General features: G+C 49.4%; 2 protein-coding genes and 2 pseudogenes across 2 annotated transcripts; all 4 read right to left on the reverse strand.

The window, feature by feature from the left end:
- Nucleotides 1-256: 256 nt before the first annotated feature.
- LOC100591076 lies at nt 257-1,468 on the reverse strand (annotated as a pseudogene).
- A 2,610-nt stretch (nt 1,469-4,078) lies between these two features.
- Nucleotides 4,079-5,812, reverse strand: LOC100606303 (metallothionein-1X). The gene is made up of 3 exons (XM_003263083.3): nt 5,700-5,812; nt 5,038-5,103; nt 4,079-4,311 (listed from the first exon to the last, which is right to left on the reverse strand). Exons 1-3 carry the CDS (start codon nt 5,725-5,727, stop codon nt 4,220-4,222), a joined length of 186 nt encoding a protein of 61 aa, XP_003263131.1. The 5' UTR covers nt 5,728-5,812; the 3' UTR covers nt 4,079-4,219.
- A 343-nt stretch (nt 5,813-6,155) lies between these two features.
- Nucleotides 6,156-12,060, reverse strand: LOC115837047 (annotated as a pseudogene).
- Nucleotides 12,061-16,216: 4,156 nt separating this feature from the next.
- LOC100605310 (metallothionein-like) lies at nt 16,217-17,523 on the reverse strand. Its single transcript, XM_012504908.2, has 3 exons — nt 17,431-17,523; nt 16,770-16,835; nt 16,217-16,443 (listed from the first exon to the last, which is right to left on the reverse strand). The coding sequence occupies exons 1-3, from the start codon at nt 17,456-17,458 to the stop codon at nt 16,352-16,354; spliced, it is 186 nt and encodes a 61-aa protein (XP_012360362.2). The 5' UTR covers nt 17,459-17,523; the 3' UTR covers nt 16,217-16,351.
- Between the last annotated feature and the right edge of the window lie 606 nt (nt 17,524-18,129).

An 18,129-nucleotide genomic window follows, 5' to 3' on the forward strand; every position in this document is an offset into this window, starting at 1 on the left:
CACTGTGCCTGGCCTGTTTTTGTTTTTGTTAAGGCCAATTGCAGTGACTTTATTTTAATGGGCCTTCAGACTCACTTTCTGTGGGGCTCTTTAGATGAGGCTGTGTCACTAGTCAACCATCTTCACTGTGGAGTCCTAATCACTCTGATTTTGTTTTGTAGATCATGAGGATTCATTCAAATTGACTTTGCTTCCATTCCTTCACAGTATGTTACATGGTGTGAAAGTACATCTCTCCTTCTCTAGTACATTGTATTCAAACAGGTTGCTGCTGCTTCTCCATCGTCATTCATCTTTTCATCATCTTCTTATTCCTCTTAGCAGTCAGCACATAACATATGATCTTCTATGCCTAAGGATGGAAAAAATGCAGGCAGGTACCAAGAAGAGAGAAATCATCCTCCTGTGAGTGGTAGGCACCCAGGCCTGACCTTCATGAAACTGCAGGTATACCCAACCCTTTGTGTCTACCAAGATGAGTCTGCTGTGGACCACATGACACCTTACACAAGAGGCTTACATCAAAAAGGCCTCAACAGAAGCAGGAATAGAACATGAATTCACAGCCTTAGGCTGAACAGTTCTCACAGCAATTCTTGCCAATGATGCCAACATGGCTTCCTGAGTTGAAGTTATCACTTCAAATGTATTAGTCTCTTCTGCTTTCTCATTCATCTCATGACTTTTCTGAAGCCTTGCGCTCTTGGTCACTGCCTTGTGTTTCCTCAACCATGGCTGTAATCTGGTCTCCTGTGACATTTCAGGAATATCTTGCTGTTGTTCAGGGTAAGCATGTCTATGGAGCCTCAGATAAACTTTTTTTTTTTTTTTAGATGGAGTCTTGCTCTGTCACCCAGGCTGGAGTACAGTGGCATGATTTTGGCTCACTGCAGCCTCCACCTCCCAGGTTCAAGTGATCCTCCTGCCTCAGCCTCCCGCATAGCTGGGACTACAGGTGCAAACCACCATGCCTGGCTAGTTTTGTTTGTTTGTTTGTTTTGATATTTTTAGTAGAGACAGGGTTTCGCCACATTGGCCAGGCTGGTCTCGAACTCCTGACCTCAGCCTCAGCCTCCCAAAGTGCTGGGATTACAGGCATTAGCCACCACGACTGGCCCTCAGATAAACTTCTATTTTCTTGCCATTAGGACTCAAACCTCGTTGTTGACACCAGTTCCACAAAGTCTCCCGACACAACTTATTAATGGGAGGCAAAATGGTCAGCAAGGGAAAGACTGGTATTTTGCATCTAGCTCTTGTGGAGCTGTGAATTGTTTGTTTGTTTGAGGTAGATGAACTTTATTGTGTTTCTTAGGCTTCTCCGGTTTGACATTAGAAGTTGAAGAAACACTTATTCTATATTTGGATCATCTTTAACTGGCACCAATGTCAAAATCACACTTTCCTCATCATCTATTTCCCCCTCAAAGAAATTATTCTTGCTGCTATCAAAATTTGAGTCTGACATTTTCAGCAATGCCCGTCTTGTCCATTCAGTGACAAGTTTTTTAAAAAATTAAGCCAGGCACGGTGACTCACGCCTGTAATCCCAGCACTTTGGGAAGCCCAGGCGGGCGGATTGCTTCAGTCCAAGAGTTTGAGATCCGCCTGGGAAACATGGTGAGACCTCCATCTCTACCAAATAATGTTTTTGTTTTTTGAGACAGGGTCTTGCTCTGTCACCCAGGATGGAGTGCAGTGGCACGATCACAGTTCCCTGTACCCTCGACCTTCCAGGCTCAAGTGATCCACCCACCTCAGCCTCCTGAATAGCTGGGGCTACAGGTGCATGCCACCATGCCTGGCTAATTTATTTATTTTTTTTTTATTTTTGTAGATACATTTCACCATGTTGCCCAGGCTGGTCTCAAACTCCTGGTCTCAAGCGATCTGCCCTCCTTCACCTCCCAAAATGTTGTAATTACAGGCGTGAGCCACTGCGCCCAGGTGAGTGAATGTTTTTCTCCTGCTCCCCTGGCCCAGCTAAATCACATTCTTCTCCCAAAGCGTCCATACCTCTGTCTTAACCTGTCTCACGCCCAGCCTATCCCAGAGTCAGCGTGGAATGGGTGCTTCTCCTGGAGGTAGAAATCTTTAGCCCCCATGTGGCTCTCTGTCCCAGCCCAGCAGCTGCATCTTGCAGTGGTAAATAATTGCTCCCTGAATTCAACAGAGACTTGAATAAGATCTCCAGCAAAGGAATTGGCTCTTATTTATATATTATCTAACCTCTCTGTGGGCAGTACAATGGTTTACATACTGAACGGGGTCCCATAAGTGCTCATTGAATTAAGTAGAGAACATTTATGGATCACGTGCTGATTGTCAGACACCACACCTGGCCCACACTTACTGAGGACTTGATATGCTCCAGGGACAGTGCTAGCCACATTCAACCTCACCACAACCTACGTACCCTAAGCGATGTGAGGCACAGAGAGACCACATAATTCGCCTAACTAATGGAGCTGTGGGTCTAGCCAGGCAGCCTGGCTCCAGAGCTGACGCACTTAACTGCTTTACCAGGCTGTTTCATGATGGTGTGCTTGACACTGAAGCTTCTGGAAATTAAACAAGGCATTCCAATAAGAGCCACATCAAAAAAAATTGAATGACTGTACATTAATCTCTCCAACAGACATCCACAATAATCATGCCCCACCCAGCCCCAAGGAAGATGGGGCTCAGGACTGGAGGTGAGGGATGGAACAGGATGCCACTTCACACATGACTTGGAAAAGAGCCGTAAGTTGAATGATCATGTTTGTCAGACCTGGCAAAAATATTTTGTACCTATCCCTTGAGAGGTTTGGCAGCTGCAATTTCCCAAAACAGAGTTATGAAAGAGCAATGGCTGGGTGCATTTGTGACTTTGGCACCAGGGCTTCTGGATCAAATCTCAGACAAACAGGGCAGTGCCCACATCACACTCCTGCCCACGCCTTATGAGGTCTCTGCCAGATTCTCTCCCCAGAGAATGGCACCTCAGACACCAACCCAACCTCAGTGAGGTGGTGTTTCCCTAGCATGAGCCCCCAAGGAAGTTCAAATCTACCCTCTGAGCTTGGTTTGGTCTCCATGAAGACATTTGCCACACTACATGGTGAGGATTGCCAGCCTCTCCCTCCACAGCCAGCCGGAAGCTGGACACCTCCAGGTTCCCTCGGCCACCAGGACAGGCAGCCACATGTTGGAGAGTTGCTCCAAATACCAACTGGGATGGAAAATATCTCCTGGTCCTGAGACCAGAGAGGAACTGGCAGAGGCCATTTTATTTCACCAAATAATTCTGACTGCTTCAGTGGGTTGCAAACCTAGGTACTTATTAAAAATTAAAAGGTAGGTTCCCTGGGTCCACTTAGCCCTAAACAAATTGGAAAGGGGGCTGCAGGGGTGGGGGAAGTGGAATACCGGCTCAAGCACTTTTCCAGCCTCTCCAAGTGATTCAGCTGTGGAGCCAGTGAGGCCATCTTTCAGATGAATGAGGCACGTGGCCTCTACCCTCCCCTCTCCAAACGGAACATGGGCTTCTCCCCTCACACAATCACACATTGGCCTTCTGTTCCCCAAGTGCCAGACTTTTCCCCACTTCCGGACCTTTGCTGGAGCTGTGCCCTCTGCAGGAATGCAGCTATCAGATCCCAGTGGAAAGAGTTCTTCATTCAGGCTCACCCCAAGTGCATTCAGTCACAGCACCTTCTCCTTTATGAGATTCCTTATTCTATCATTCTCTCTCCCCACAGCAGTCCATAAGCTCCCTGTTCCCCTCACCACTAAGAACCCCGTGCCTAACTGTGTATGCAGTAGGTGCACCATAGGTGGCCGGTGAGTATAGGCTGTGTCACAGCTACACAAAAAGCTACCAGTTAACTGTTGCTAGAGGGTGGTAGAATAAACCCCCTAGTTTGCCATAGTTCACAAAGGAGAGCCAAGGCCAGGCAGGATTGCAGGAACCTTGCACCCAGACCCCCACTGCCATGGTTCCCTCTCTGAAATGCCCCACAATCTGGGTTTCCTACAACCCAACTGGAACCAAGTGCCATATACCCAATGACAAATGAGGTGCCCAGAGCCAGAATAGTCTAGATGAATTTATTGCCATTCACATATTTCATAGAAAAAAAAGATGTAGTAAACGGGTCAGGGTTGTATAAAAAAAAAAAAATCCAGGTTTATACAGGTTGCTCTATTTACATCTGAGAGCAGGGCTGTCCTGGCATCAGGCACAGCAGCTGCACTTGTCTGACGTCCCTTTGCAGATGCAGCCCTGGGCACACTTGGCACAGCCCACAGGGCAGCAGGAGCAGCAGCCTGGGGAAGAAGGGGAGAGTGAGAGGTCAGAGCAGACTCAATCAGGCGCCTCCCTGCCCCAACAGAGGCCTGGCTCGAGCCCTGCCTCCAGTCCCAGAGGACCATCATTTCAGGATGGCATGGCTTTGTCAGTAGAGAACTGGTGGATCTTTGGGATGAGGGTTTTATATGAAAAAGCTGCCCAGCCCCACCTGAGTCTGGGACAGGACAGAAGACTGGACAGGTAGTGACTGGGGGTACAGGAACAAAAGGAGGCCAGTTCCCCAAAACCTACACTTAAGTGAGGAAAGTCTTCATGACAGGACAGGGGGCAAACCCCTCACACAGCAGTTCTGGGGAAGGCCAGGGAAGCTCTGGGCTGCCCCTGCAGGAAAGGGCTGGATCATCAGGTTTGAAATCACCTGGGGTCTCCAAGATCCTGGGCCTTAAGTACTTCAGGACCCAGAAGGGTTAGAAGGCTGCATCAGGAGGCAGGAGACGTAGGTTCACATTCCAGCTTTGTTCCCAACACTATCTGGTAACCTCTCTGGGCCTCAGTTTCTAGTTTGGTAATAAGAGGCTGGGACTCACCCATTTTTAAGGCAATTTGAGGTCTGATTTTGAATCAGGTGTTGAAGGAGGGGTTTGGGGAAGCTGGTCATTGGCCTGCCCCTGTCTGCAGAGCTCTGGGTTCCCTGCTCTAACTTGGCCCATCCCCCAGATTCGCAGGGAAGGCCCCTCACTCACTCTTCTTGCAGGAGGTGCATTTGCACTCCTTGCATTTGCAGGAGCCGGCACAGGCACAGGAACCATCTGCAAGGAAGAGAAAAAGGCAGTGAGCCGGGAGTGAGATGCAGAAGGTACAGCAGCTGGTCAATAACGCTTCAGTGCCCCCTCCTCTGTGCTGCAGGACCAGCCCTCAGAGCTCCTTTCCCACTCAGGGGAGAGGAAAAGAAGCCCCATCTCCTCTCCCTTCATTTTGGGAAGGGCAAGTGTCCTCTTGCTTTTACCCGGCAAGCAAGGTCCCAGGCTCCAGACACAGCCCAGGAAGGCTAAGACAGGAGGCCAGAACCTTCTGTCCTAAACTCCGAAGAGGCAACGGCCCCCCGCTTCCCATCCACCCTGACTGCTCAGAGCCTGGTCAGAGCATTGGGGCTCAGCCAGCAGCCCCCTGACCAACTGGGTGACATGAAGCAGGACAGCCTTGGGCCTCAGTACCCTCAACTCTGACTTAGGGGCACAGGGAGGAGGGAAGTGGTCTCAGGGACGTGAACGGGAAGAAAGCACCTAACGAAATAAAGGAGCCCCTTCAGCTCAGAACTTAAAATGCGACTTCTTCAAACCCAGGAACAGTCTGTACTGTGGCTGGGAAACGGGCATCCCAAGGCGCGGAGTTAGGTGTCCCTTACCAGGCGAGCAGGAGCAGTTGGGGTCCATTTCGAGGCAAGGAGAAGCAGGAGTTCCCAATCAAGAGGCAAACACGCAGCGGGATAAATGAAAAGCGTGGTGGAACCCAGAAGCCGGCGGCTCCCTTTATAGTCCGGGAAGAGGGCCGGGCGCAGAGGCCCCGCCTCGTCCTTGCACCCGCCCCAGCTGAGTCTGCACCGCCCGCGATCCTGGGCCGGGTGCACCAACCCGTGAGCCAAGCGCCGGGCGCACCGCGGGGCCCGCCCCTTTGGCCCCACCTCGTTGTGAACCTGGCAGTACGTGGCGTCCCTGGCGTACTGCCTGCCTTTCCCAATTTCCCTGACATTGCCTGCCTCTCCCTCTCCTAGGCGTGCCGGGAAACTCGGAATCCCGGCGGTCTACACACCCCCAGCCCCCGCTCCACTGTGTGTAGCTTTGCATTTCACAGAGTCCCTGGATCACGTCCCTGGATCGGCGGGAGCGGGGAGCATAGCGAGGGGGCAGTGTGCAAATGAGAGGCCGAGGATGTGACACTCGGATTTCCTGCATTGCCGGTCCCTGTTTCCTTCTCCACCTAGGTCTGTTGGCCACGTTTCTCTTATGTCTAGGGACAGAACAGACACAGGGCTCTGCCCTCGTCCTTGCATTCTCCACTCTTGAGAGGCTGAATGGGCACATTTGCCCGGGTCCTCCTTTGCATAAAACTGTCCAGGTCGCCCCACAGCCTAGCCGGGCACCCCACCAAAGGATGACAGTTTGGAAAATGTGGAATGCTCCCAGAAAAGGGATCATTTTAGGTGATATGCGGATTCCGGATTAAATTAAAATGCAAGAAACAGGGTTATTTTTCCTTCCATATTCCTGTTACTCTACGTAACATTAATCCGTGTTAGGCCGTTTTTAGTCACTTTGCATCTTTGAACCCTCACAGCAACCCTAAAGGGACATACTTCTATTTATGAACCCATATTCTAATCTGAACAACAACAATAAAAGGAGTTCAAGCCACCAGCCCAGGGTCAGAGGGCTGCAAAGTGACACTGCTGGGTCTGAATCCGGTCAGCGTCCCAAGGCAATGATGAAGCTTCCCTTTGGCCTAGGTATCTTCATCTCTTTACTGCTTGAAATCTTTAAACAAAACCAAGCATCAAGGTCAGTCCTGGAAGCAAAACAGATGCAGAGGGGATATGAATAAGCATAATTTGATGGCAACCTTCTATGTCTGGAAGTTAAACTGATTCTTTTTTCAGTAGTGCTAATGAGTTTGCTTTTCATATAAATATATCTAAGGAAATAGGAATCATTTGAAAGAAAAACGTTAAGTCACATATTGGTGCAGGTGGTAGCAGAAATGGCAGGCATCCTTCCATTTCTCTTATGGGGACAGGGACTGTCTTGCTCACGGCTTTATATTTCTGGTTTGAATCCCTATTTTGTGGGCAGAGTGCAGGACCCTGTCAGGACCACAGGTCAATGCTCATGTGGCTGATGAGAAAGACAGAGGACACACAGGGAGGGACACCAGGCCTGGCTCTTTTGTCTGGAGTAAAAATGTCAACTATGCTATTTTCTGAGTCCATTTGGGCTGCTACCGCCAGATACCTTAGACTGGGTACCTTAAAACAGCAAAAATATATTTCTCTCAGTTCTGGAAGCATGGAAGTCCAAGGTCAAGGCACCAGCATATCTGGAGTCTTGTGAGGGCCCCGTTCCTCATGGATGTCTCTTTCTTGCTCGGTCCTCACATGGTGGAAAGAGTTAAACAAGCTCCCTCAAGCCTCTCTTATTAAGGCACTAATCCCATTCATGAGCACTAGGTCCTCTTATTTCAGTCACCTCCCAAATGCACCACCTCAGTATCAACACACTGAAAATTAGATTTGCATATATGAATATTGGAGGCACACAAGCGTTTAGGCCATAGCAGCCATGAATAAAAATAACAAAATAATAGTTAATATTATAGATCATTTGCCATGTGCAAGGCACCATTCTAATTTCTTTATACCTACTAAATCATTTATTTCTGCAAGTCAGACCCCATTACAGTCATATGCTGCTTAGTGATGGGAAAACATTCTGAGAAATGCATTGTTAGGTGATTTCATGGTTGTGCAAACAGTGTAAAGTGTATAATAACAAACCTAGATATTATGGCCTACCACAGACCTAGGCTATGTGATATGGCCTATTGCTCCTAGGCTTCAAACCTGTACAGCATGCTACTCTACTGAATACTGAAGGCAATGATAACACAATGGTATTTGTGTATCTAGATGCAGCTCAACATAGAAAGGTACAGTACGATTACCTTATAACCTTGCAGGACCACTACGCTATATGCAATGCGTCTATAACTAAAATGCCCTTATACAGCACATGATGTATTATTATATTCTGCCCCTTTTACAGTGCAGGAACTGAGCCACAGAGAGGTTGTGTCACCCAGGTATACGTGATGACACATCTGGGATTGGCACTCATACAAGCTGACCATATAATAATGCCCTCAACCACAACCCTGTGTCACCCTGTCATGTGACATATGAGGACACTAACTCTGGCACAGAGGCACAGTGGGAAGAGCACTGAGCTGGCAATCAGGGCCTCTGCATAGCTTTGTGTCCTCTCTGGGCTTCAGTTCCGCAACTATCAAGTCAGGGGCACAACTGGGCTAACTAACCATTGGCCCTTCCAGCTCTGGAATGTGAGGGGCCAGGCTTAGCATCCATTGACAGCATGATCTTTCACTATGGCGAGGGCATGAGGACACCCACAGCATAGATTCATTCATGCCTTTACTTCTGAACTGCGTGACCTTGGGAAGATTGCTTAACTCCTCTAAAAGACAGTACAACTCCACTAGAAGACAACGCCATCTCACCAAACCCTGCACATTCACTGTGTCTCTGGTTTGTGTGAAGATCAAATGACTTGAAAGGTGGGAAAGGCTTGTTCTCTGTCTGAATGCTGGAGCAGTGTCTTATCCTGGAGAGCGGGTGCAGGAGGTCATCCACATGCCCTTGAGACCAGAACAGCAAGACTCTAAACCCATCTCCAACTTCCAGTCCACATAATACCTGCAGGCAGATGGGCCTTTTCCAAGGAATTTGATGGGAGCTAACAGGATTGTCTGTCTGGAAAGTCCACATAGACAAATGATTATAATAGCATTGTTCAGTAAGCCCTAGGCCCCTAGTACCAGGCCACTGTCCCATTTGATCCCTATATGGAAATATAATCTCCTGTATACAGATGAGGAAATGGAGGCTCAGATAGGTTAAGTGACTTGTGCAGGCCACACAGCCAGTAAGGAGTGAAGTGGGCTGTGAACCCAGTTGTGTGACATCAAAGCCTGCACTTGGCCCAGGCTACCTTCTGAAATTCCCTCGTCACAAAGACCACATGCAGCCCATCTAGGGCTTGACTCCTGGGCCACCTGTCTCATCTTCCCTGTGATTAAACCTCAAATAACAATTCCCTGAGGAGATAGCTGGCGGGACCAGCTGTTGGTAGCAATGATCAGTCCTCATCCTTCTCGATGAACACCACACACCTTCAAACTACAGAATATGCCATCACCTCTGCAGAGGCAGCGTCAAGTACTTCACCTGGGAACCCCAGTTGCTATCTATAGTCAGCTTGCCAGGATGATGCTGGGCACTTCACTCCACCTGCCTATTCACTGCACTGGCCTGAAGTAACCAAGGGCTGGAATTTGAAGGAGGAGACTGCAGCCTGACCTTGGGAGAAACTTCCAAAGATTCAGAGCCGAGTCAGAACAAGGAGCTCTCAGGGGTAGCGAGAGTTCCATGAGTGACATGGTGCCATTCAGGACAGATAGTTCCTTTCGGACATGTCCAGGCCAGCACTGCTGAAGGTGTGTGATCCACACACGAGGGTCAGTCTACAAACTGTTCCCAGTCTGAAATACACACCCTAGAACATATATGCAATGTTTGTAAATTTTTATATTTCTGTTTTTTGTATGTTTATTTAAATATAGTCATATATTTTTCATATATTGTTTTTTGTATGTATTTTATTTTCATATATTTATATTTATTAATAATTTGCCTGTTTAATATTAAAAAGTACATTTTGTTTTTATATGTCATACTAATTCATTTCAGTTCATTTTCCCAAAGCTTAGGTCTGTTACAGATGCCCACGCCTATGCCATTATATCTCTTACATGTATACTGCTTTTTTTTTTTTTGAATTGGACTTTCCCTCTTGTCACCCAGGCAGGAGTGCAGTGGCGCAATCTCGGCTCATTGCAACCACAACTTCCCGGGTTCAAGTGATTCTCCTGCTTCAGCCTCCCAAATAGCTGGGAATACAGGCACCCGACACCACTCATGGCTAATTTTTGTATTTTTAGTAGAGATGGGGGTTTCATAACGTTGGCCAGACTGGTCTTGAACTTCTGACCTTTTGTGATCTGCCCACCTCAGCCTCCCAAAGTACTGTGATTACAGGTGTGAGCCACCATGCCTGGCCTACATGTATAATGCTTTTACATTTTTTAGCAGAGACAGGTAATGTGATTTGCCGTAAGGCACTCAGTGTGTAAGGTGATAGGACATGGTACCAGCACCCATGTGTCTGGACTCTCAATGCAATCGCTTATCCCAGCTCTGTTGGGTATCACGTCACTTATTTCCAAGGCACACAAAATAAAACTGAGCCAGAATAAAGTCAGCTTTTATTATCATTAACAAATTTTATTTTTAAAAAATCAAATGTACTAATGGGTCAGGGTTGTACGGAAAACAATTCTGGGTTTGTACACTTTCTACTTCTGGGAACAGAGCTTTTCCTACACCAGGAGCAGCAGCTGCACTTGTCAATGTCCCTTTGCAGACACATCCCTGGGCGCACTTGGCACAGCCCACGGGGCAGCAGAAGCAGCAGCCTGGGGAAGAAGGGGAGAGAGAGAGGTCACAGCAGATTTGAACAGGCACCTCTCTGCCCCAACAGTGGGCCCGGCTCAAGCTCGCACCCAGACCCAGAGGAGCCTTATTTCGGGATGGTGTGCTCTGTCAGGAGACAATGGTGGATCTTTGGAGTGAGAGCCTACCTATGAAAAACTTGCTCAGCCCCACCTGAGCCAGGACAGGGAAGAAGACTGGACAGGCAGTGACTGGGACTGTGGGCACAAAGGAAGGGCAATTCCCCAGGACCATACCCTTCAGTGAGGAAAGTCCTCAAGAATCAGGTCTGTGGTTGGCCACCTGGTACATTCTTGTGACCTCAGTTTCCCCATTGTTAAGAATGAAGGTTGAGTAGGAATCAACCATCTCTAATGTTCTTCCAGCTCTGATCCTGAATCCGTTTCCGGGGATATGGGAAGCTAGTGATGAGCCTGCTCCTGCCTGCAGAATCTGAGATCCCTCCTCTGACTCAGCCCAGCACCCCCGCTCCCCGCGATTCCCAGGGAAGGCCCCGCACTCACTCACTCGTCTTGCAGGAGGTGCATTTGCACTCTTTGCATTTGCAGGAGCTGGTGCAGGTGCAGGAGCTACCTGCAGGGAAGAGAAAAAGGCAGTGAGCTGTGAGTGTGGTGCAGGGTTAGGAGCAGGCCCTCAGCATCCTCCTGCTCAGTGCATGGGAAACCTGGTACCTTGTTCCACTCAGGCACACGGAAGCCCAGCCCCACCCTTTTTCCCCACCGTCTCGGATGGGCAGGCGCCCTCCTAATTTTACTCCCCAAGGCCTTATATCAGGAATCCCTAAGAGGCAATGCTCCCTGCCTCCCATCCACCTCAGGCAGCTCTAATGCTGGACAGAGCACTGGGTCCCAGCCTGGGAACCCACTGGCTATCTGGGTGACCTGGCAGTTTTGAGCCTCAGTCTCCTCGCTTCAAAAATGGGAGGGCCACTTTGGGAGGCCGAGGCGGGCGGATCACGAGGTCAGGAGATCGAGACAATCCTGGCTAACACGGTGAAACCCCGTCTCTACTAAAAATACAAAAAATTAGCCGGGCGTGGTGGCGGGCGCCTGTAGTCCCAGCTACTCGGAGAGGCTGAGACAGGAGAATGGCGTGAACCCGGGAGGCGGAGCTTACAGTGAGCCAAGATCCGGCCACTGCACTCCAGCCTGGTGGACAGAGCAAGACTCTGTCTCAAAAAAAAAAAGGGAGGCGCTGGGAAGATGGTGGCAACATTCCAAGTGGTAATGAAGGCGCTTGACAGGGAAAAACCCGAGAAGTGCAAAGTAAAGGAGGCCACTTTAGGAAGAGCTAACATGCGCCTCCCTCCTGCCCCGGGTACATTCTATCCTCTGGAATGCAAATGGATACTCTAAGGCCCCGAAAGCCGGTATCCCTTACTAGTGGAGCAGGAGCAGTTGGGGTCCATTACGAGGCGAGGTGAAGCTAGAGTTCCTAAGGGAGAGGCGAAGAAGCAGTGGGGCAGGTGGGAGGCGTGGTGGATTCTAGGAACCGGAAACTCAATTTATAGTTAGGGGAGGGGGCCGGGGGCAGAGTACCCCCTCCCCCACCCCTACGAGGAATCCGCGGCGCCTGCGGTCTTGGATTGAGCTGTGCCCAGCAGGCGGGTCAGGCGCACTATCCCCTGAGTGCAGCCTGGTGGGCTCCCGGGGGCCGCCCCTTTGGGGCCCGCTCGTGCGAGAGGGGCTGTGCTGCCAGAGGTACGCGCCGCCCCTGCCACCCTGTGGTCGCGCTGTCCCCACCCCCTCCATTCCCGCCGCCCCGCACCGTCGCCATCAGCTTCGCCTCTCCCGGGTCCGTGTGCAGCTCCACCCTCGTGCTCACCTTCTTCATTGGCTAGAGCGGGGAGCAGAGCGAGTGAGCCGTGTGCAGATGAGCCACGGTGGAGGTGACTTTTGCTTCTCCCTCGCCCTCTCCCCTCATTACCTGTACCTCTTCCCACCTAAGACCCTCAAACTCGTTTCCCCTGTGGACAGATCGTGGGGACCACGGGTCGGCCTCTCTCTCTTGCCTCCATGCTCCTCCTCTGAGGTGATGGCCGGCACATTTGTCGGTTTCCTCCTTTTCATATAGTTCTCCGGGACTTTCCAGGCCTGCCGGCCACCCCACTGCAGAATGGCAGTTTTGAAAATGAGGGATGCCCTCCAAAGAGGATGACTTTCGGTGACATGCAGACCCTGCGGTCAATCAAGGAGAGAAGTGGGGATTTCTCCTCAATGTTCTTATCATGTAACATTTAAAATGTGCCAGGCCTTTTTAAATAATTCATTCCTTGAACACTCCCAACAATCCTAAAGGGAAATACTATTTATGACCCGTTTTACTAATCTGACAACTATAACAAGAAGTTGAAGTAACTTGCTCAACATCACAGAGCTAAAAAGTTTACACTGATTTGAATCCAGCCAGCGTTTCAAGAGAAAGTGTCCATGATCAAGCCTTCCTTTGGCCCGAGTTTGTCAGCACTTCTCTATTGCTTGAAATCTTTTTTTGTTTTGTTTTGTTTTTTTGTTTTTTGGGGTTTTTTTGTTGTTGTTGTTGTTTTTGAGACGGCGTCTCCTCTGTCAGCCAGGCTGGAGTGCAGTGGCGCGATCTCGGCTCGCTGCAATTTCTGTCTCCCGGGCTCAAGTAATTCTCCTGCATAAGGCTCCAGAGTAGCTGGGACTACAGGCATGTGCCACCATGCCAAGTAATATTTGTATTTTTAGTAGAGACCGGGTTTCACCAAGTTGGCCAGGCTGGTCTCCAACTCCTGACCTCAGGTAATCTGGCTGCCTCGGCCTCCCAAAGTGCTAGGAATACAGGCGTAAGCCACCGCGCCCAGCCTTTTCTGACTATCTTCTATGTGTGGAATAAGATTGATTTTCATTTTCACTGGTGGAAAAGAGTTTGCTTTAAATAAAAAAAATTTAAGAAAATGTCAATCCCTTCAATGTTATATGCTAAGTAAAATACAGTGACTGTGAGTGCAGAAATGACATTCTTTTTCATCTGACATGAGGCATGGAATCTTGCTTATAGCTTTATATCCCTAGTGTTGATGACTATTATATGGGAAGATCAAATGTCCCTTTTGACCACAGGACACATGTTCATGTAGTAGATGAGAACAGCAGGACACACAAAGTGAGCATATCTGGCCTGGCTGTTTTGTCTGTGAGTAAGTAAATATCCCCCATGCTATATGTAATGAGAAAAAAAAAAGCAACATTTAATGTTATAGATGACTCACCCCTTGCCAGGCACCATTCTAAGTTCCTTACGTGAATTAAGCCATTTAATTTTACAAGCAGACATTATTATACTCCAGTTAATGAGACTGAGACACAAAGAGGTTATGTCACACACATAGTGGCAGAGGTGGGATTTGCACTTATGCAGGCTGACTGCAGCATCATGTCCTTACCCCATGCTCTATGCCACCAAGTCAATACAAAGATGAGGACGCTGAATGTCTGGCCGGGAGGCAGTGGTGGAAGCACGTTGAGTTGGCAGTGAGACCCCTGTGCATAGCCATGACCTCTCTGGGCTTCAGTTCCTATCTCTCAAGCCAACAGCAAAATTTGTTCATCTCAGAAAGTATTAATCATTTCAATGTGAAATGATACATAAAATGTGCACATGGCAGCAGAAATGGCAGTCATTCTATATGTGACATGAGGCACAGCATCTTGCTCATAGCTTTATAACCTTGTGTTGATGACATTTTTGTGGGAACAGTGAATGGCTCTCTGGTCCGCAGGACCTGCGTTTGAGTGGTAGATGATAATGACAGCATACACAGCTAGGCACTCCAGGCCTGGCTACTTTGTCTGTGAATAAACAAATATCCGCTACATTATGTGTAATGATTGTTTTAAATAAGCAATAGGCAGTATTATAGACTACTCACCACTTGCCAGGCATCATTCCTCATTCTCTCTCGCTCTTTTTTTTTTTTTTTTTTTTTTTGAGATAGAGTCTTGTTCTGTTGCCCAACCTGGAGTACAGTGGCACGACCTTGCTGACTGTAACTTCTACCTCCTGAGCTCCAGTGATCCTCCCTCCTCAGCCTCCAGAGCAGCTAGGACCACAGGTGCATGGCATCACATCGTCTAATTTTTGTAATTTTTGTAGAGACAGGGTTTCTCCATGTTGCCCAGGCTAGTCTCAAACTCCTAGGCTCAAACAACCTTCCCACCTCTGCCTCCCAAAGTGCAGGTATTACAGGCATGAGCCACTGTGCCAAGCCCACTCTCTCATTTAATCCCTGCATTGAGATATAATCTCCTTTCTACAAATGAGGCACTAGATGCTCAGAGAGTTTGGGTGACTTGCCCAAACTACACAGCCAGTAAGTGGTGGAGTGGGCTGTGAACTAGGACTGCCTGACAACTAAAACTATGCCCTAGGTGCAGGCTGCCTTCTGAAATCGCTTCACCAAGAAGCAGCAGGTAAGCATGGTCCCGACTTCTATGCAAGGAGACTCATCTTCCTCTTTGACTGAACATCAAATAGCATTCCCTCCAGAAATGGAGGGACTAACTTGTCATTAACAAGACATCCAGGGACTCTTTCCTTCCTAAGGAACATCACCACACTCAGCAAGCTGCACGATCTGCCATAGCTGTGTTCTGAGAATTTCTGTAAATAAAGTAATATTAATTATGGAGATGATGAAATCACAAGCAAAATTCCAAAATAACTTCATCTGCAACCCATGATCACATTGCCTCTTGCCAGGAGCATGCTGGTTTGAAGTAGTCAAGGGCTGGAGCTTGAAAGAGGAACAAATGAAGCCTGACCTTGGGAGGAACTTCCAAAGTTTCAGAGCCAACTCCCAACAGGGAGCTCTCAGAGTTCAACAAGTGTCCTGAGTGTGCTGTCTGTGAGGCTTGCTAGGCCAAGCCGGATGATTCCTCATGAGAATGTCCTGGCCTGTGCTGCTGAAGGTGTGTGGTCCACAATGGGGCCAGTCTGCTGTTTCCAGTCTGCAATGCAAATCACCCATGAACATATGTACAGAGTTTGTAAATCTTCCATTTTTCTGTTATTTCTGCATGTATTTATTGATTTTTTTGTGTAAAATGTAAAACATGGATTCTATATTTTGTTTCATTATCTTCATAATTAATATTACTTTATTTACAAAGGTTGAGGTCTGGGATGGATAGAAAATGAAAACTGTTCCTTCACCGTGGAGTTTGAGAAGCCCCGTGGAGGATTCAAGCAACTTAGGCATTGGAATCCACCTCCTGTGGTCACTTTCTAGCCTAAAATCTGCTGAGGATCTGAACTTGGGCAGGGAAACCTGGGAATAACCATGAGGAATGGAGAAGTCTCTGTACCACATTCAATATGAGTGGAGCTGATTGCATATGTTCCCATCCCCATATAATACGGCACAGTGCAGGTGCATTTTACAGAAGATGGAGGTCAGTGATGTAACGGGGCTTGCATGAAGGCACTCAGACTGTTCAGCACTCACATTTCCATCCTGAACCCAGTCTCTAAACTCCCAGTTCAATCTCCCACCCCAGTCCCTTATTCCAAAAAACACAACAGGAACCAGAACCAGAATCAAATCTAAGTGTTTAATTATTATTCACATATTTCACAGAAAAAAAAAGGAATGTAGCAAATGGGTCGGGGTTGTAGAAAAAATATCCTGGATTTTACGTGTCATTCTGTTTTCATCTGGGAGCAGGGCTGTCCCGACATCAGGCACAGCAGCTGCACTTCTCTGATGCCCCTTTGCAGATGCAGCCCTGGGCACACTTGGCACAGCCCGGGGGGCAACAGGAGCAGCAGCCTGGGGAAAAAGGGAGAAAGAAGTCACAGCAGACTTGACCAGGGAGCTCCCTTTCCCAACAGCAGGCCTGGCTCGAGCTCAGACTCCAGACCCAGAGGATCCTTAGTTCAGGATGGCACGGCTTTTTCAGGAGACAACTGGTGGATATTGGGGTGAGTCTTCCTATGAGAGACTGCCCAACCCCACAGGAGCCCTGGACAGGGCAGAAGACTGGAAAGGCAGTGATGGCCTAGGGGGACAAAGGAGGCAGGCACTCAGGGCCAGCCTTGGGTTCCCTCCCAACCTTAGCCACAGCCCCAGATTCTTGGAGATGGCCCCGCACTCACTCTTCTTGCAGGAGGTGCATTTGCACTTTTTGCATGTGCAGGAACTGGCGCAGGTGCAGGAGCCACCTGCAAGGAATAGAAAAAGCCAGTATGTTGTGAGTGAGATGCAGAAGGTACAGCAGTGGGTCAAAGAGTGTCCAGTTCCCCCTTCTCTGTTCAGGGCCAGTCCTCAGAGCTCCTTTCCCACTCAGAGCAGAGGAAGAGAAGACCCATCTCCTCTCCATTCATGCTGGGAAAACCAAGCACCCTCCATTTGTATTCCAAAGGTAAGTCCCAGGCTCCAGGCACAGCCCAGGAAGACTGTGACTTCGACATTCTGTCCTGAACCCCGAAGAGGCCATGTCCCCACCTATCCAATGCCTCCCATCCAATCCGGCTGCTCAGAGGCTGGTTAGAGCATTGGGGCTCAGCCAGCAGCCTCGTGACCAACTGGGTGATGTGGAGCAGGACAGCCTTGAGCCTCAGGACCTTCAACTCTGACATAGAGGCACAGGGAGGAGGGACATGCTCTCAGGAGCTTGGACAAGAGGAAAGCACTGGACGAAGTAAAGAAGTCCTCTTCAGCTCAGACCGCAAAATATGACCTCCTCAAACCCAGGGACACTCTCTATGGTGTCTGGGAGTTTGGCATCCTAAGGCACAGAACCCGGGCGTTCCTTACCAGCCGCGCAGGAGCAGTTGGGGTCCATTGCAAGCCGAGGTGAGACTGGAGTTCCCAAGAGAGAAGAGAAGAGGCAGTGGAACACGTGGAGGGCGTGGTGGAGCGCAACAGTTGGCAGCTCCTTTTCTAGTCAGGGGAGGGAGCCGGGCGCAGAGACCCTGCCCCGCCCTTGCACCCGACCCACTGTTTCCGAGCCGCCCGCGGTCCTGGGCTGGGCTGTGCGCAGCAGACGGGTCGGGCGCAAAGTACCTCGAGCGCAGGTCGGTGCACACTGCGGGGACGCCCCTTTCGCAGCGGCTCCCGCGGGAGGCGCTGTGCACCTGGGTGAGCTGCTTCTTTCATCCTCCCGGGCCTGCCCAGTTCCCTGAGATTACCTGCTACTCCCGCCCCTTGGCGTTCCCCGTGCCCCGAGATCCTGACCTGCGCCCCACACCCCCGGGCCTGCCCAACTCCTGTCAACAGCTAAGGCTTTCCCGGAGTCCCAGTGCAACCCCAGTCTCTTGTTCAATTGTCTGGATTGGTGGGAGCAGAAAGCACAGCAAGGGAGTAGTGTGCAAGGGACAGGCCGAGGATGCGACCTTCGGATCTCTGGCATTGCCTGTCCCTGTCCCCGTCCCCAGCTCAGTTCTTTGGCCACGTTTCTCCTGTGCACAGCAACACGGAAGGCACAGGACCCTGCCTCTCTCCCATCAAAGTATA

Source organism: Nomascus leucogenys, chromosome 2 (assembly GCF_006542625.1).
Source record: "Nomascus leucogenys isolate Asia chromosome 2, Asia_NLE_v1, whole genome shotgun sequence".
In the NCBI taxonomy this organism is placed as follows: domain Eukaryota; kingdom Metazoa; phylum Chordata; class Mammalia; order Primates; family Hylobatidae; genus Nomascus; species Nomascus leucogenys.